Raw genomic sequence first — 21,161 nt, forward strand, 5'->3', positions numbered from 1 at the left:
ATTTATATTATTGAGAATGAGCACGATTCAAGGTGGTTTGTCTTTGAAGGCGTTAAAATGGAAAATAGCCTATTCCTTCTGGTTCTAGGAATCACAACTTTGATATTTGGTTACGGCGGTAATTTGTATTATGTTTCGATAGTGACTATTTACCAGACGAGAACTAATGCCTCTATCACTTGTTAAATGTTGTAATTCCTTAGTTAACTACACACTGATGTGCTATTGACGAGATACTGGTGGTTGACGGTCGGACCCAGATTGATGACATCTTGATTGGAGTTGCGTCAAAGACCTCCATTATAATTAAAGTTTCCCTTTGATCGAGACTTCTCAAACTACAGTAACATATTTCACTGTTTGCATCCAATGTAAGGTATAGTGTAGCTATTTATAACCAGTTTCTAAATTATCCCCAAATTTCACTTTAAAACTTTTCCTACGGATCGATGAAGATGCTGTTGTAAACTTATTGAATTAAAATGTGTATAATTGGGTAAAAAATATGTTGAAAAAGGTTTACTGAGTGTTTTTTTTTGTAAAAAAATTTAAAAATTTGCTGCGAAAAATTAAAGGTCACTGATTTGATTCTACACGAAATCGTTGCCGGACCCATTTGCTTGGTCTAGCAATTAACATTAGTCATTAGGCATAATATGTTAAATTATGGTATCTATCAAAAGGCAATGTTAGATAGTAACAAGGCCGGGGTTTTGACCGTTCTCTAACTTCAAGAAATTCCAGACAAAAAGTGAGTAGATAAATAAACCAATTCTGAACCCGCTGAACTAAATAAAAAACTAAATACTTCATTCCCGTGCGTAGGCCGGGAATACAGCTAGTTAACGATAAAATATACTATCCATTTTAATCCGCACTAATGCATTTATTTTATGACTGTTATCCATACAACAGTCAATTTGTTATCAATTGACAATCTGCATTTTCGGACCATATATCGAAAAAATCAAGAAGTATTATATGACTTGTTTTATAAACAAGTACATCTAAGTCCACAATTAATCAATCAAAAAGCTGACATATCGTCAATAAATATGTAAATAAAATTATATGGTTTGTAAATAAAAGAAAATGTCGTTAAACTGTTAAAAATATTTTGAGTTGTGAATATATTTCTAAAACCACATGTTACAAGTTTGCAGTAAGCTATTATATTATGTTCTAATTGTACACGGGAGTTTTTAAATAATCAAATTAAACATGTCTACTGACAAACCATCAGTTTCGTTATGACATTCTAAGTTGCCTAAGGAAACTTGACGTGGAAATTTTTGTAAAATTAATCTATTTCACCATGTAGGTTTTGAGTAGAAAATAACACTCGGATCCTGGGAGTTGATTAATCTAAAATAGGGGTTTTCTGTTTATATTTATGTGTATTTCCCAAAAAGTTAAACTCTAGAACCAAAACCATCATAAAAATTTAAATCAATTGGAAAACGAGCTAGGCAACAGGAATTTAAGTTAGTTGGGGTTCTTAATAGAGCCATTCTAATTAAATAGCTTAAGTAAATGGGGGCTGACATAAATATCATATCCATTTTCTTAGCGTAAATGTGATTTTAACCAAATCTGCAGCGAGCCACAAAATGACCAGTGACCCTATCAGAAGTTTGATTGAACTTCATGAATTAGAAATTTCTCAAAGGTTAATGAATTTGAACTTTCCTCATGTCTGTGTATGTTTGTGTAGAGCCAGAATCTCCATACATATTTGATTAAAGTGGCTTCAACGGTATTTTGCATTAAACTTGTTCTTAGAAATACATAAAATAGTGAAAACAACACATATAGTACATTTTATTACGCAATAAAATTATTCATTAAATTTGTGTATAGAAAATTCAATATGCTAGTGTAACAATATAAGCATAATTTTATAATAAAAATTGTAAATGTAGTGTAAACTAATAGTTACGTTTGTTTTAATGACAAACTGAAAACAAAGTCGTAGTGGCAAGGCATGAAAAACTTAACAAAAATTATTGTTTATGCAACATTTGATGGCCAAAACACCAGTCAATCATTTTATGCAGCACTGTATTATTGCGCACAATTAGGTATGAAGGGTATATATTTTGTTCTACTAGAACGTAACGTAAATACTAAGTAGTATTATAAATACGAATAAATAGTCATAAATCAAACAAAAACCTTGACATTATTTTTCATTATTTAATTTGTTATTTACTTTAAAAGAGTTTTTTATGGTTCACAGTATTTTATCATAATGAGTACAATTACGTACACATAAATAAGTATTGGTTATTATAATTTATTAATTTGCATACGCATAGCTCTTGAGGAATTCTAAATTTACATTTATTTTTCTAAATATGACAGCACAATAAAAATAATAAATAGGCTTCATTACTCGTGTGTTTGTAAAGTGATACATACATACATGAGTGTTTCTGTTCATCAACGATGCACCTCAGGACATACATGTGATTGCCTTAGTTAGTAAGGTTGTAGATAACACGAACGTAAAGCTACCCCAGTTCTCAAATGGCTTTATGAGTCATTAAATCACAATAAACTAACTATAGCTAATTATACTTTTTTAACTTTATTTAAGATTAAATCTAATTAGTTTAATATAATTTAATATAATTGAATTAATTAAAAAAAAACTATTCCATTTGTTTGGTTAATTACATAAAGTCTTATGTATTTTTTTATCTTAGGGAGTGCCTGATTAACTGTTTAACCTAATAAAAGTCTTTAATAATATGTAAATTAAAATTTTCAGATTGTTATGAATTTGTAAAATGTGTTTACCTTCGATATCTTTTAAGTAAAAAATGTTATACAGGATGAATAAAAAGTCAAGACCCCCTCTCTAATATTTTTCCAAGTAAATATACAGAGATACCCTATTAGTGGTCGTGCAATCTTAGCAGGAAGTTTCGTTTTATGATTTTGACATTTTTGAGTGCCCCCCCCCCCATAAAAGGGGGGATTTGGGGGCAACTAAAATATTTTGAATGTAAACCCCCTTTAAGTGACACCTCATTTTGAAGTGTTTAAAAATATTTTAGTTGCCCCCCCTCACGATCCCCCCTTTTGGGGGGACACTCAACAATTTCAAAATCATACAATGAAACTTCCTGCTAAGATTACATGATCACCAAAAGGATATTTTTGTATATTTACTTGGAAACATATTTGTGGGGGGGGGGGGTCTTGACTTTTTATTCGCCCTGTATTTCAAAAACCAGTTATTTCTCAATGCAACTAAAACCAATAATGCAACAACAATGAAACAAATATAACACCTTTGAGCAAACTAAAAGCCATTGGTAAACATTATATTGTCAGTTGATATGCCACGATTGAAGGGAAAACTGTGATTCTAATCAAACTCTTTGACGCAAAAATCACAGAGCATTCTGGGAAACTCCTATCAATCTATCAATCACGGACTGACCGACAACCAACATCGCATCAATGGCAAATCACATTACACATCACATGACTACTGTCTATAGTGGCGGGATTATAACTTTTAAGTAATTAAATAATTACTTAATTCCGTCAGTTTGCCATCCAAGAAAACCCAACCATCGATGTTGTTTTGATAAAATCACAACCAATACTTTTTTGTTGAAGTTTTAAGAAGCAAAGGGCATGGAATTGGATTTAAAAATTTAAGAAATTGTGATAAGGAAAAAAAGTCCTTAAATGGTGAGTGGACACTAGTGGTTGATCTAGAACACATACAGATTACAAACTGAAAATGCACATAATTTTTATGTTAAAACGATGAAGGGAAGTCCCCTGTGGTTTTCTGTCCGATATTATAATAAATAATCTATATATATTCCATATTATTTTTTTGAAATGCCATTTGTGATGGAGAGGTTACTGTTCCGTATGATTAAATTAGTATTTCATTCTTGAATCAAACAGATTTCCCGTTTGTGTTAATTAGTTAAAATGTTATGTGACATCTCATTTCTTATACATAGGCTGGTTCTCCACTCGGATAGTTTAATTGGAAAAATAATTCTTACATGCAAAAGTTTTTTGTAAGTTTAACTGATCCGAAATAGAATCTATACCTAATACATACACCTAGTACATACATATACCTAGTACCTTCACTTTTGTTATTGAATAGTCTTTGTTTTGTTTAAAGTCAAGTATGCATTTTAAATAGTGTTAAAAATGCATATTTTTTTAAATATTATGTTAAAACATGTGTATTAAGCTACAATGTTGATTTTCCAAACGTAGGCTAGCCTCTTTCATATAGCATAGTAAGCTTAAATGCCAAAACGAAAAAAAATCTTTTTCCACCTATTGTATCAGTTTAATAAAAACTTAACTTAAAAACTTCAACTGTGAAAATAATAAATCAACGCCCTTAATTATTATAAGATTAATATAAGATATAATCGTCAGTTTAAATAATATTTGTGAATATGAAGTCTATAATATCTTATGGATACGACTAAGATTACCTTTATATTATTCATCTGATCCTTACTGTTTACTATTACTGTCATCTGAATGTAAATTGTTTGATAGAAAAGTTATGGGATATTGCGTCGGATTCCTCTTAATATATTTCTCATGCCCACAATGTGTCAACATTTTATTATTTTCAACTTTAAAGAGACCTGTGAATATGAGCTATGAGCTAATTTAAGCCATTGTAAAACTATTTGTTACTCTTTGTTGTCAAATCAAAAAAATATGTTGACCCAGTAAACGCGTGTAGTTAAACAATCAAATTAAATAAAACAACGTTTATGAAGATATAAAAGTAAAAGGTTAAACAATTACAAGGCTGTCAACAGATGTTTTCAGATTTAAAAGACATTCTGATAATTTTAATTTATGACATTTGAAAACTTTATAACATTTGACGAGTAGTCTCTGTTTTTTTTCTTCGTACAACTAGACTATCTTTGATGCTGTTATCTATCAACTCATATAAGTGTTCATATGTTTATAGATCTTACATTGATTTCCAGACAACAAGTTTTGCTCCGTTACAGTAATAGTTTAAAATCGTTATCATAAGAATGTACCCCATTATCAGCAAAACCAGTATGCTAGGCAAATAAATATCTTTTACCTTATTTTGATACCTTTTAAAATATTTGGTTTGAAATTTCCACCTATACCTTACCCAAACAATATCTAGTTCAAAAAATTGCATCTAAAAAATACGAAATAAATGTGTCTCCACGAATAAATGTAACCTTAATTAAATAACAGAATAAACAACGTACTACGTTTACCTCTTTTAAAATTTCTGTGAATAATATACGTTGAATAATAATATTCTACACAAAGCATTTTTTTTCTTCTTTTTGCTCAATCCAATGATAAAAGAGTATTTAAAAAAAAACTCAAACATATTTAATGTGGAAACGGTTAATTTAAAAACGTCGTATTGGAATGGGATGTATTTAGAACACATTATGTTATTTTGTAGTGTGGAACATAAAAATTAAGTTATAAAGGCCGGTTATCTTGATTGGAGAATAGTGCATTCAATATACAGTACTATTGTGATCTCTAACAGGTATATATAAAATACTTCTTCACCTAGGTCATATTATTTAGCCATCTCCCCCCCCCCCCAATACGATAAAAATATACCAATGGTAAAACTCCCTAACTAGTAATTTATTAACAGTATTTGAGGGTTCAACAGTTAAGGGGGGTTCAACGTTTTTGGTCAAACTTCTTTATGAACCAATACCTATTCAAACTTGTAATAATTCAAGGGTGATGTTGCAAAGGTTAAATAATAAAATAGGGTCATGAAATGAATAATGCTGATTCTATGCAGCAACACAGAATAACAGAGCAAGCTAATTATTCCTCAGGGTTTAAGAAATTGTGGTAAGGATAATGAGTATTAAATGTTGAGTAGATTTTAAACACTCCACTCCAGAAACATCTTTACAAATGTCCAAAGAAACGGTCTTGAAAGTCTTTTTAGTAGAATGTCAAATTACTTAAAATGCTCGGACATTGCCCAAACAATTGCAGTATGTCTGGTATAGAACAAAATATTACAAACTGCAAATGAACATAATTTTAAAGTTTTAAGGGAAGTCCATTGTGGTTTTAACATATATAATGTTTCAAAGCACCATGTTTATTAAATGTAGTGTTTAATTCATAATCAAGCAGTTTTTGTAAATTATTAAAAATTAGTAAAAATTATGACTTAGCTTAATTCTTATTCCATGTGTTCATACATAGGCTAGAAACTTTATGAGGAAAGTTGTTTATTAGGACATTAGGCCTCTCAAAACTTCATTGAAACACGTTATTATCGTTTGGATTTTACTGGGAATTCTCTAGAACTAATAACGTAAAATACATGCCCTTCTTTGTTATATTTGTATTTTAGAGAGGTAAGAAGATGTTAGAAAGCGTAAGAAAGATCCAGACTACTTGATTATGACAAAGCCAAATTCATTGGTTATTTGTGGGTTTTGAACCCGGTATTCAAAGACTGAAGACTACCCAACTATTCCTTCCGTTTTAAAAACAATACTACATGGTTGGAGTTTTTCGGGTTTTAAATTAGGTCCATGGAAATATACATTCGATTACTTAAATTGACTTACTACAAAATCTGAATTACTTCTTAACAAACTTAACATTAACTCTTAAACCTTCATTTTTTAATAATAATCTAGCATTTTAAATGCTTTAAAAATGACAATACTAAAATACTTATAAATAATAATACTTTTCATTCAACTTTAAGCTACAGGGTGCATTTTCGTAACGTACATTTATACTCGTATTTACTATATTATTTACAGAGAGGATTTTTATTTTATGTTAAAAGAGAATATCATAATTTCGAATCTCTCGGAACACCCTTGGGCTGGTGTGATATATTCATCAGCTTACTGTATTATTATGCTGCAGACAAAGATACGCTAATTAAATAGGATCACAAAGAATATTAACATTTTACTAATTAAAGAAGCAGACAGTTAGCATTTTTAATTAATGTGTTGACTTCCACGGTGTGTAATTTGAAAATATATGCATATTAATTAATTAGCGGATAAAAAATGTATTTGGATTATATAAAAACTTTGTAAAAATGTATTAATGTAAAATTTAACAACAAACATAGCTTTGAGTATATAATATGGCATTGCTCTGAGACAATACTTCAGGTTTTGTTAAATTCACTGATTATAATATTTACAAACTTCATTTTAATATTTTTATATCTTACCTTTAATTTTTGTCAAAAAAAGAATAGACCTGGCTTGTCCTTGTAAATATTTAAGTTATTTTTAAAACTATTTATGCAAATGCAATTAAACATAGATCTCTTAATTTTCTCTTTATAAGTTTTTATTATTTTCCAAATTAGTAACCCAATTTATCATACAAAATAGTTTTGTTACATTTGTAATTTTATGTTGAAAGATGACGGTGACAGAAAAATCAAAAATATTTATTTCTTCTTATAATCTTTAACAAATTTATTTTAATAATATAGGCTAAAATTACTTTTATAAATTTACGGATTCAATTCTGAGGACTGACGTAGTTAGACGAATTTTAACGGAAAGTAAATAAAAGAAACGTCATATAACACTTAAAACACTCACAAGACGGTAAATATACAAAAAAAGATGGTAAGTGGTGATCGATTTCAATTGGACACTCCAATCATCATCAAAATTAATAGGCGAATGACAAGAATCTTGAATGGCGTCCCTACTTATACCCTATTGGCTACCGGAAGCACCGGCCAATACATTTTTATAAGTGTACAACTGGAATCGAAATTTACTTGTTCATTAATCAACTTATTTCTATTTTTACATTTTTCCTTATAAATATACAGTTCTTACCAAGCATTCATTACATATGCTTTCTTACGATTCTTTAAAATTCCTAGACTATCCTCCATTTTTCCTATTGAGTGGCCATTTTGTAACAGGTGTTGTGCGACATTTGATCTTTCCGGTTTGTTGTTCCTCCACGCAGATATGTGGTTTTTGAAGCGGTTAACGAAGTTCACAGTCTGTTCAATGTAGAAGCTATCATACAATCGTTACAATTGATTTTATAGAAGCCCGAAGCACCCTTTACTCATGGTGTTCTGAGTCCTGTAGGCTATTGAAACTCCGCATTTCTTGAATCTGTTAGCAGTCCTTTGTGTTGTAGTCCCCGTGTAGCTAAATGTGACATATCTGGTGTTTTCCTCTTTTATCTCTTCTAATGTTGTTCTGCTGTGTAGTGTATTCTGCCTATCGATTTTCCTCCTCGTCTTTCTTGCGATGTCCTCTATCGTCTTGGTTCGAAATCCATTAACTTGAGCGATATTCTTATTGGTGTCCAGCTCTTTCTTCCTATTGGCTTGGCTAAGTGGGATCTTATAGGCACGGTAGAGCATGGATCTAAAGGCTGCAGTCTTGTGGATTGTCGGATAGATAGATTTGCTGCCGAATTTTAAAACATGATTGATCTTTTTTAGCGAGACATTAATACAACTAACTTTATCGTTGGCTTTGGCGATAACTACCAACTTAGAGGCTGATTATATTTTAAAATAATGGTGTTAGTTTAATGTGTCTGCTTAGGTTTTGAACTACAGTGATCTTTTCATTGTTCTTCACAATCTCATTTAATTGGATTTCACACATACCATGGACAAATACGATGTTACATTTCTTTATTATTCTGAGACACAAGCTAACTAAAACAAACAACTTGTTAACATTAATTGATTCAGTTCAATTTATATTATTATGGTTGTTTATTGGTTTAGCCAACTTTCTCTGTTAATTACGTATTATTTCTTTAAAAATGTATTTAATCAGAAATAAAAAATAATACCTTCAATATGAATGAAAATAATCCCTTGGTACAGGGAGGTTTGGAGTTAGCTTTGGATTCTATAGAACTGATATCTGATTGGACCCAATCCAGTGGCCTTGATTATTATGACAATTAGGGTTATAATCACTACGCCTTTTCTACAAGATATTTAGTACTCATCTAACCAAATATTTAACATAAAATTAAAAGGTTGCGATATGAAAATTGTTTTGTTGAAAGTAGTAAATTATTGTTAAAATATTTAACACTGCTGCATTTCCAAAGTTTTAATGAGCATTAATATATTGTTTTCATAAGCCAACAGATTTTATTTGACGGATTCAAATTCGTAACTGCATAGGTTAACGCAAAATGTTATGGAATGAATTGATTGAATACATTGAAACACACAACGACTGTTAGGCGAAGGACCATTTTTAAAACCAATTTGATAAAAAAAAACTTAATTCTTCCTAAACTTAATAACAAAACTGTTTTACTTGTATTACTAAACACAAAAGATGCATTTGTTAAGTTTCTTACATAAAAAGTTATTTGTTGTTTTATTTATAATATAAAACCACTATAAGAATTGAGTAGGCCTATTGGACACGGAAGTATGCATCCCATCTATTGTATGGACCAGCTGTTGAAATTTGTATTTAGAAACATAATTGTGTGAGCCAGTCACTGAATGCGATAGTGTATAAACTTCCAGTTTCTAACTTATTTTTGTTAGTTGGTATAGCTCACAATAACTCTTTCCATTGGATTAACTTGGTTCGTGTATTTGGCAGAAATTAGTATTTCGTTCAGAGCAATCTGATGGCGGCTCACATCAACTAGAACGATTTTGATTTGAAAAAATGGAAACAACTTTAATATTGAGATGTAATGTCCAACTGTATCAGTAATCAAAGTTTTTAAACGTCCATAAGATCTTTTTTTTTAGCGAATTTCCCTATAGGGAAGTAGCTATTACCGTAGGTGGCACGGTAAGACCTAGACCCGGGACCGATTTACTTTTTCATTTTGATGTCCCCAGAGGCCAAAACACCATTCGTTCAAATTTTTATATATGTATATATATATATAAATATACGTCCGTGAACACGATAACTTGAGTAATTTTTGTACGATTTTGATGAAATTTGGTTTAAAGGTGTAAAGCGGGATAAACTTGAATGAGTTCGCGAACCAGCATGATCAGACCATAGGAACGGGGCTTTACGGGGGGTTTTATGGGGTAAAAATTGGTTTTCCTCACTTTTGACCCTCAAAACACATAATTTCCTAATTTCTATTTAGACCTTTTTAAATAGCTTAAAAAACAAATAATTTAGTATATGAAAGTATTTTTGTTCGGTTATTAGAAACGGAGAAAATTAAAAAAAAATTGTAAATTTAAAATTCCCATGTTATTCTTATGGAGAATATTGTCAAATGTTGTAGTTTTTTTGTTTATGGATATAGTTTGATCAAACTTGGCAAATTTATTTATTTTGTACTAAGCTACCAATATTTTACTAAAAAACACACTTTATTAGTTTCTTATAGCAGCAAGCCTAGGTACTCGTTAAACCTAATGTTATTAAAATATATTTAATTGGAAATCAATTCAGACAAACGGAAATTCGCTTACTTGGCAGGTTTGCTGCGGTGGGGGTATTTAAGTGGCATTATAGTAAATGGATGTATTGAGTAATACAATAAGAGCCTAATGCTGCCGTTATAGGGACAAACGTTAATGCCTGTTAGACGTGCATTAGTTCCTTTTGTTTAGTTTTCTTAGGCCTAGCTCGTATTTCTGACCATACACAAACAATAGGCCATTGTTCTATGATAACCCTAGAGGTATATCAAATTAATGAACTATCACAAGCCCTTACGTCTGGAGTCAATGGTGAGATATATGCAGAATAAATACTACATTACACCATAGTGTAATAGGTTAATTGAAAAATCATAATTCTTTGAACTGTTAACGATTTAATAACAATTTAGTGTACAAGAACCTAAAATATAAGTTCATGATGTTTAATCTGTTTATGGTAATATCTTGTAACTAGTGTACAACCTTGTAACTAGGTATCTTAAAATACCTAATACAATGCAATTTAATACCATAAAAGTGGTTATTTGCTCCAGTTCAAAAACAACAACACTAAAATCGGATGTTATCTATATATTAAATAAGGCATGTGATTGATACTCTGTTAGATTAATTTAATTTGGAAGGATTATTAATGTACGTACTAGTGTTTAAAAATGTTACACAATGTAATAGCAGTTGTTTACAAGAACTTTTCTAAACGTTTCACTCAACCATCCCCAAATTCTATTATAATAAGTTTAATGTAATTTTAGTTTTGTAACAGGATAACATCTCCATATAGCAATTTCCATTCTCATAACATTAAGTATATTTACTTTTACATTATTACTCAACGATTTCTCAAGGCCAAACAATGAACGACAGTAGTAGCCAAACACGGGGGTGATCCCGTGACGTCATAATTAGGTAATTGGTAAGTATTTTGTGATTGTGGAGCAGCGTGAATTACGCAGCGACTCTGGCGATGTATGTTGTGGATTGGTTGGTATTGTTATTAGGTCAAGGTTGTCTGAATGTGTTTTTTTAAATGTTCAGCTTTAATGTTTCAAATATACCATGTACTGGATTGTAAAAATATGTATTGTTCCATTTAACTATCCATCAACTAGCTGTCTCATATAATCTTCGAACTCTGGGCGGAGAAAGTACGAGGTACTAGATACTTGTGAGTTCTGTATCGGTGACATAGTTACGTCTACTGCGTTTTGTTCTTGAGTGTTTTGTTCTTGAGTGTTTTGTTCTTGAGTGTTTTGTTCTTGAATATTATTATTTGAGATATTCGATGTTGAAGATATTTTGGGGTCTTGAATAGGAGCTGAATTTCTTGCAGACATGTTTTCCTGACGGTAGCTAAGAGTCAAATGATCTGTAGTTTACTCTGTTAACACTTATATAGTGTTTACAGAAATTCTAAATGTTTGCACAGAGACGTTTCAATCTTCCGAGAGATGATTCTCACGGAACGACAACAGATGTGAGTGTTCGCATGTGTGTGCCTATAAATAACTAGGCCTACTCGTTCTCGCGGGGGACCGACATGTGATTAACTGTTATTGCTTTACTTTTTCTAGCGTCACTGATTACGCTTAGCGGTGTTACGGCTTTTTGTTAATGGATTATTTTATCTATGTAGGAGGTAAGTTAACCTATTATTGTTTCTGCATTGTGTTCAAGATTGTTGTTTGTCGCGCAAACTAGACACGCTTCATTCGTATTGCGTACTGCTTTGTGTCAAGCAATTTTATCCTGTCACATTTTGTAATTTCCAGAGTTTTAATTATATTTCCCTGTTGTATTTTAAGTTTAAGTGTTTCCAGTTTGTGATACACGTCGTCCCATTGTGATTTGTGGAATATTCCCTAAATATACAGGTAATTAATTTTTCTTGTCATATACATATAGTATCCTAATATATATTAGCTTTTACTATTTATTTATAAGAAGCTCACTCCTTAATCATTACTTAAATTAGCTCAACTATTTGTATAAAAGATCCTACCACTATTTTGTCTAATCGTTTAAATACAACCTTTCTCATAATATAAAAACGAAACTAACTTATCTTTCAAATATAATCCTAATTATATGAAAACTTTACAAGACTATAAATAAATATTTCGGTAAATCTGCACTTACAAAACACTTATCTTAACTCAAAAATTCTTTTGCTGTATGAATACAACAATATACGTTACAACCATTTTTACCGCCTATTTTATAATAATTTTCTACAGAATAAAACGGCTTTCGATTAGAAATAGTTTAGGTATTGGCAGTGAGTTTTTAGTCTTTTCACGTGATATAAAAATTTGAGGCCAATCTCACTAGAGTTTACTAGTGTATTTTGTTGACTATTAATTAAAACTAATGCAGTACATAGCAAACAGCTGATTGATTTATCACTTAACAGATTGCACTACGTTTCTTTTTTGCTTCAAATTTTTACATTACTTGGGAAGTCTATTCTGTGTATAGTCAATGGTTTTATGTTTTTAAGAAAATTGGTATTCCAATATCGCTAAATCACTATACGTATTTAATGTCTCACATTTTGTAACAGATGTTATGTAAACCGCAAATAATCTTTCTTGTGATATATACAAACAAAAAACTATATCATTTACCTCAAATCATTATATTATAATAAAAAATAAATGATTTAGGATAAAAAAATATCTTATAATGTACATTGTCCTTGCCAAAATAAATGTATGTTTATTCAAGTTCACCTCATATTTTGTTGTAGTCCTAATGATAATATTAATTACCTTTTGTTGTTTTTGTATTTGTTAAAATATGGACTGATTAAACTGAATAACTAAACATTTTTAAGATTGAAAAAATGGTTACCGATTTCCTTAACTAACAATGTATAAACGTATAAATTGTTCTTCACAAAACGAGATATCTAAATATGACTCTAATACATTAATTATTAACTTGTTTGGATTATAAAAGGTAAAATGTGATTGCCTAAAATTATACTTTGTTTTTTATTGAGGATTGCTTTATTGACATACGTAAAAATTTCTTCACATTCTAATAATCATAATAGAAAACTATATATTTTACTTAACAATTTTTATATTAAATTATTCTTTGTTCTTTTATCTCAAATTGCTTTCTCACGTACATGAATTGACTCACTTTTTGTTACGCTCTTAAATTATAATATTAATCAAGGTACTTCTCATAGTCAGTTGCCGACTTTATTAAAATATAGCTCGATTAAATTGGTTGTTTTTTATAAGATTTTCTTAACATATGACTTGTTCTTCTCAAAATAAACATATAAAATGGTTCTAATACTTAATTGCTTAATGTGTTTTTTTCTTCTAGAGTTAACTAACGCAGCTTTACTTGAAACACGGAGTATTCCTGATTTACTACAGGTAATTATTTGAAAAATCTTAGTTTACGCATAGTTCAGATGGTTTCTATCTCTTTGTAATCTTTCCTTAAAAAATACATGTACAACTAAATATATTTTAGTTAATAGTATTTATATTAAATTATTCTTTGTTCTTTTATCTCAAATTGCTTTCTCACGTACATGAATTGTTTCACTTTTTGTTACGCTCTTAAATTATAATATTAATCAAGGTACTTCTCATAGTCAGTTGCTGACTTTATTAAAATATAGCTCGATTAAATTGGTTGTTTTTTATACGATTTTCTTAACATATGATTTGTTCTTCTCAAAATAAACATATAAAATGGTTCTAATACTTAATTGCTTAATGTGTTTTTTTTTCTTCTAGAGTTAACTAACGCAGCTTTACTTGAAACACGGAGTATTCCTGATTTACTACAGGTAATTATTTGAAAAATCTTAGTTTACGCATAGTTCAGATGGTTTCTATCTCTTTGTAATCTTTCCTTAAAAAATACATGTACAACTAAATATATTTTAGTTAATAGTATTTATATTAAATTATTCTTTGTTCTTTTATCTCAAATTGCTTTCTCACGTACATGAATTGTTTCACTTTTTGTTATGCTCTTAAATTATAATATTAATCAAGGTACTTCTCATAGTCAGTTGCTGACTTTATTAAAATATAGCTCGATTAAATTGGTTGTTTTTTATACGATTTTCTTAACATATGATTTGTTCTTCTCAAAATAAACATATAAAATGGTTCTAATACTTAATTGCTTAATGTGTTTTTTTTTCTTCTAGAGTTAACTAACGCAGCTTTACTTGAAACAAGGAGTATTCCTGATTTACTACAGGTAATTATTTGAAAAATCTTAGTTTACGCATAGTTCAGATGGTTTCTATCTCTTTGTAATCTTTCCTTAAAAAATACATGTACAACTAAATATATTTTAGTTAATAGTATTTGTAAAATGCTACGATTGTTATGTGTTTATTTTACTTAGCTCGGTTAATAATTTAATTTACTTCATATCTCGTTCTTGAGACCCAACTAATATTGTTTCTTGTATTATTGAACATTCTTAAGCCAAAAAATATATTTTAAATTGTAATTTGCATCTCCATAAGCATTATAAAATCACGTATCTTGTTTTGGATTATTAAAACGGCTATTCCGCTATCTTTCAAATAATATTAATATCAAAATAAATATTAATAACTAATGGCTGCTCTTGCTAGTCCCCCACTACACCTCATATCCTTTGATTGGGTGGGTAGACCACGCCTCCAGCAAGCCCCGTCCCCACTACGCTACCTGTCCTGTGATTGGCTGAGTAGACCACGCCTCCACTTAGTCCAACCCCCCACCAGAGCGCACAAAACTAGTTGAATCTCTTTCAAACCTCACTACATCTTGTGTACTCGCACGGTACACATCATGTTCTGTCTCCTTTCAAACCCTTGTCTATCTAGGGTTTGAATGAATCTTTATCATGCGACAGTGGTCAAACCAAGTTGCATTTCTATCCATCCTTTACATACAACAGTGGTAAAACCAAGTTGTATTTAAATCCTTCCTGAACATGCGACAGTGGTCAAACCAAGTTGCATTTCTATCCATCCTTTACATACAACAGTGGTAAAACCAAGTTGTATTTAAATCCTTCCTGAACATGCGACAGTGGTCAAACCAAGTTGCATTTCTATCCATCCTTTACATACAACAGTGGTAAAACCAAGTTGTATTTAAATCCTTCCTGAACATGCGACAGTGGTCAAACCAAGTTGCATTTCTATCCATCCTTTACATACAACAGTGGTAAAACCAAGTTGTATTTAAATCCTTCCTGAACATGCGACAGTGGTCAAACCAAGTTGCATTTCTATCCTTCCTTTACATACAACAGTGGTAAAACCAAGTTGTATTTAAATCCTTCCTGAACATGCGACAGTGGTCAAACCAAGTTGCATTTCTATCCATCCTTTACATACAACAGTGGTAAAACCAAGTTGTATTTAAATCCTTCCTGAACATGCGACAGTGGTCAAACCAAGTCGCATTTCTACCCTTCCTTAACATACAGCAATGGTAAACCCAAGCTGCTCCTTTCAAGCCCTTGCCTATGTTATATGTCTAAAAGTTCTTCATGCATGTACTGTTTAGTCTTTCTTGCTAGATAATTTGCTTTAGTAGTTGTGACTTGGTGTTAGTGGTTTGAATCTTTGCATGTTTTTTTTAAATAACTAATGACCTTGACCTACTTGTATTATTGGTTGTTTGAAACTTTATCTTTAAAATAGTTTCTCTGCCCACATGCAACTCCTCCTTTTAGATGTACTTATTCCCCCACCTCTTTACCACACTCATATCTTCCCCCACTCTGTCTATCTATATCCCCCACCACTTAGGGTGGGTATAAATGAGAGAGCATATTGGTTAATAACATCATTCTGTTGCCAGCCTGCAGAAAAGCCATGGACCCCTGCTTAAGAAAGACTACCAAGCCAATGAAGCCAGTGGCAGGCATGAAGAGATCTAAACTTCAGGAGGCGTTGACTGGAGGTGTTAAGAAGATGAAATCATCAACTCCTTCTGAAACCCTGGTCAACAAGACTCTGTCGCAGCCGGGATCCTCTTCATCTGCCGCCAAGACTCTTTCGCAGCCAGGCAAGACTCTGTCGCAGCCGGGATCCTCTTCATCTGCTTTGTCTGACGATGCAAAGAAAACAACTACAATATCAACTCAATCTTCCCTTGCCGCCAAGACTCTTTCGCAGCCAGGATCTTCTTCTGCTTTGTTTGAAGATAGATTGAAGAAACCTTCTTCTGGTAACACTTCGTCGAAGAAACGGTCTGATTCATCGTCTTCCTCTTCTTCTTCTTCGTCATCATCTTCCTCGTCTTCTTCATCGTCCTCGTCCTCTTCTTCTACGTCATCGCCCAAAAATCAAACAATTAAGTCCCCTCTATCCATGCTTCTCTCTCCCATAATTCTCTCCTTGCTATCTCCTATTAAATCTCCAGAAAAGCCATCCACTCCCAAACGTAAGCCATCTCCAAAACCTCAACCACATAGCCTAACTCTTCCTAATTTAAATTCCTCCTCGAACCAAATGCCTGACATAGATTCTCCTGAAATTACCATTCCAAACCCCCCACCCAAATCCCTCCCTGCTGCACCCACCGTTGTTAGAAAACTCTTTACTAAAACTGAATCCTCAAAAGAATCCCTTCCCCCCCATTCAAACCCTTCTGAAAAATTGGTAAAACTCATGGCCAAAAGACGAGCTGCATTTAAGCCCAAGCCACAATGTTGTTATATTTTCCAAAAAGGGGTGAAAAAAGGTGAGCGTTGTGAAAAGTCCTGCTTTTCTGATGCTAATGTGTGCAGCCTCCACACTAAGGGGAAAAGCAGGATGGTACCCACTCAACCTAAAATTATTAGCAGCAAACCTGTCGCTACCAATCCTCAGTCATTTGAAAGACCATCAATAATCGTCAAAAGCCAGGCTCAGGAAAAATCTTGTACATCTGATCCAACACCGAGCACCTCACGTGTTGTTGTGATAGACAAGATTTTGCCTAGCCAACCACGAACGTCAGGCTTTGCTCGACCCTGTCGTCCACCACAAATTCAAGCTAAAAAAACCAGAATTGATAGGCTACCCAAAAATCGTAAATTCGAAATTCTTTTGATGACACCAAACGGTGAAGTCATTTTAAGAGAAGGAAATGACAGGTTCCGACTTAAATTACCCAGAGGCATGACCATCCCGAATACAACCCACCGATACTACATAATTCGTGATCGGTCTTCGGGATGGGCATCTGTAACATTATAAATTGGTTTAGTTTCAAATTGATCTTAATTATCCTCTAAATTCTCCTTTAGTATGCAAAAATTGGGAACGCATTTGTTATACCCTAACAAATGCGTTCCCAATTTTTGCATTTAAAGAGTGACCTTGAGATTTTAGAAATAGATTATTTTAATCAGAGATTTCCATCTAATTTATTCATAAAACATTAGAAACAAATTTGTTATATCCTAACAATGTGTTCGCAAAGTTTCATGTATAATATTTTGATAAAGTTATTTTAGAAAACATATTGATTGTTCAAGTTGTCCAATATTACATCAACATTTTTCTATATTGTAAAATTAACTATTCTAAGGACATTTAAAAGATATATTATGTTTATCTCGTGTTTTGCAAAAAGATCTTCATTGCCATTGTGTATAAATTAAGTGTAACACTTTATGATATAACTCAATATATTTTCATAATCCTCAAAGGCATCTAGGCATACAAACACAAAATTTATTTGCATTAACTGTTTAAGGTTAATTCCTTTACATTTCATCTTTGTTAACAGGTTTACTTGAATAGTAGTTGTGCATTTTATACTTAAGTAGTGTTGAACTTTACAAGACATAGAAAACAAACATATAAATGGTTAGCAACCATAATACTTTGTTACCATTCGTTTTTTAGTATGGAAATAAATATGATAGAAGTTTCTATGTTTGGTTTTTCTTATTAAAACCCCTACTGATCCATTTTTAATATTGCAAATTACTAAGACGTAAAGATGTATCGTTTTTATGATCAATACAGTTGCGGAAATTTTATTAGCTTAATAACTTTGTCCAACAATTAGGTCAAGGTTAAACTGAAGAGTTTTTAAAAAATAATAAAATCAGCTACATATCTTCTGATTCACTCTCTGAACTAAAGGATAAACTTCTTCGAAAATTACCACAAAACTTTTTAGTTGTTGTCAAATTTATACTTAAGTAGTGTTGAATTTTATTAGACATAGCCAATGAATATATAAATTATTAGTAGCCATAATACTTTGTCTACATTCGTTTTGTAGCAAGAATAGGAATAAATATACCAGAATTTTATATTTTTAACATTGCAAATAGTTTGTTCTGCTACGTTACCATGACTTAAAAATTGCTAAGATGTAATATGTAATGATGCTATTAGCTTGATTAACTGTGTCCAACAATTAGGTCAAGGTTAAACTGAAGAGTTTTTAAAAAATGGTAAAAAGCTACATATTTTCTGATTCACTCTCTGAACTAAAGGATAATCTTCTTCGAACATTGCCACAAAACTGTAATACTCGACAAAGTTTATTTTCTCCATTTTCAACTTCATCTGCTTGAACTGGAATCTTTGGTGTTTCACAGTAGTCCGAATGAAATTCATTGTTCGGTGTGGGTTGACCTTGTTCGTTGTTCACATCCTCGTCCAGTTGTTCTTCCTCTAGCATCTCTTGCAAGTCCTCGTCGTTTTCTGTATCACTTTCATTTTGTGCTTCATCAAAATCAGTCTCCCAGATTCGAGGCTCTACTCCAGTAAGGTTCGTGTGGTCTGTAGGAGGCATTGCGAATATGTAAGCTATAATGCTGCTTCCTGCGTTATTATAAAATCCCGCCCACGACCCCCACCACCAACATAAAATACTTATGCCATTGGTGGAAAGGGTTGGGGTCTAATCCCCTCCCCCTTATTGAATAAATAGAGTGGGGGGTTATACACTGTGTTATATATATAAGTCACGCACGCAACTGATATCATTCCTATGAACACAACCATGCAGTGTGTAATGTAGCTAGTTTCCTTAGTAGTGTCTTAAACTACAAAAATGTATCAATGTGAAAATTGTCATGAGTCTTTTGAGGATGAATTTCTCCTCAATATTCATAATGAACTATTACATATGTCTAATGAATCTTCAACACCTATGGAATATGAAGATTTGATTGAAGACCCCTTCTTACAACAGAACAGACCAACAGTTATACAGTATGCACCACCAAACCAACAATTATCAGTAGAAATATTAGCCCAAGCATTTCCTAAAGCCATAGTAAACCATTTCAAAATTTCTAATACAAATTATGATTTGTCAGATTTTATTTTAAAAGCTAAACCCCTTATCATAAAAACACTACAACAGGAACTAACCAGACTTAATTTTATCAAATTTGGCTTGCTCTTGGACACTAGATTTACAAATGTACAAAATGAGGTGTCCCCTCGGGGGTTTATAACACGAAATAAATCCATCATGGTAACCACTGATCTGGAGGCTGAAGTCGACAGTTGCTTGGAAGAAATTGTTGTTAAAATATCTGAACATGAAGGAAGAGGATCTGGGTGGTCTTTGTTAAGCGTAGACAGCTTAGATATACGTGTACATAAACATGGGTATGGTGATAGAGGTAGTAGTTTCATCCCACTGCCCAAAAAGATTGCTAATACAAGAACTTGCATAAATGTTCAAAATGAAGACAATGAGTGTTTTAAGTATGCTGTTTTAGCAAAGTTTGTTGAAGACAGGCACGCCTATAGACCAAGCCGTTATTATAGTGAAGTGGCTCATAAATATAATTTTACAGGTTTGGTTTACCCAGTGTCTTTAAAAGATATCAAGAAATTCGAAAAACAAAATCTTAATTCATCCGTTAATGTGTATGGATTGGATGAGTCTAATAATGTGTTTCCTATTCAGATTACATCTCATGAACGTAGAGACCATACAGATCTTTTACTTCTTACAAATGGTAAAATCTCACATTATGTTTACATAAAAAACTTTTACGCACTTTTATCAAAACAGTTATCCAAAAGGAAGATGAGTCTCACCATTTGCAAACGGTGTTTTTGCTACGCTGCCAAACCATTTCATTTGGGGGGTAAGGAATGGTTACTTGACCACCAACGTCTCTGCAATAGTAAGGACGAAGTAAGGGTTAAATTACCTCACCCTAATAGAGCTTTTATTAAATTCAACAAAACGGCTCAACAATATCGAATACCAATTGTTATATATGCAGACTTTGAGTCATCGTTAGTTCCTTTAGTTTTAGATGAGTGTGATCAAAGCAAAATTAAAAAAATTCAATTTCATGAACCAAACAGCTTTTGTTTAATGCTTAAATCAACTTTGGATGAAGATCATTTACGTCAGTACGGGTTAACAACCCAACCACTTGTATATCGCGGTGAAAATGCTGCTAAGTCATTTGTAGATAACCTTTATGATATAGCTAATAAGGTGGAAAAACTGTATAGTTATGTAGTTCCAATGATTAATCTTACACATGATGAATTGACATTCCATGAAAGTGCGGATAGATGTTACCTTTGTGACTGTAGTTTTACAGAAGACAACAGGCGTGTTCGGGATCATGATCACCTGACTGGTTTTTACAAAGGCCCTGCTTGCAACAGTTGTAACATTAATTTTAAATTACCAAAGTTTATCCCAATAGTGTTCCACAATTTAAGTGGATA

At 31.9% G+C, this 21,161-nt stretch overlaps 2 protein-coding genes across 2 annotated transcripts in view; both read left to right on the top strand.

Moving 5' to 3' along the window:
- Positions 1-21,161, top strand: part of LOC128996124 (dnaJ protein homolog 1-like) — a 448,367-nt gene that overhangs the window by 237,196 nt on the left and 190,010 nt on the right. The gene's annotated exons all lie outside the window — the stretch shown is intronic.
- On the top strand, positions 14,222-17,687 carry LOC128997418 (uncharacterized protein DDB_G0271670-like). Its single transcript, XM_054423055.1, has 2 exons — positions 14,222-14,276; positions 16,306-17,687. The coding sequence occupies exon 2, from the start codon at positions 16,320-16,322 to the stop codon at positions 17,685-17,687; it is 1,368 nt and encodes a 455-aa protein (XP_054279030.1). The 5' UTR covers positions 14,222-14,276; positions 16,306-16,319.

The sequence above is a fragment of the Macrosteles quadrilineatus genome, unplaced genomic scaffold (genome assembly GCF_028750875.1).
Source record: "Macrosteles quadrilineatus isolate MER2022 unplaced genomic scaffold, UCM_ALF_1.0 Scaffold_6__1_contigs__length_79288215, whole genome shotgun sequence".
Lineage (NCBI taxonomy): Eukaryota > Metazoa > Arthropoda > Insecta > Hemiptera > Cicadellidae > Macrosteles > Macrosteles quadrilineatus.

Coding starts and splice junctions, on each gene's coding strand:
- LOC128997418 (XM_054423055.1), top strand. CDS start 16,320: ATGGACCCCTGCTTAAGAAAGACTACCAAGCCAATGAAGCCAGTGGCA.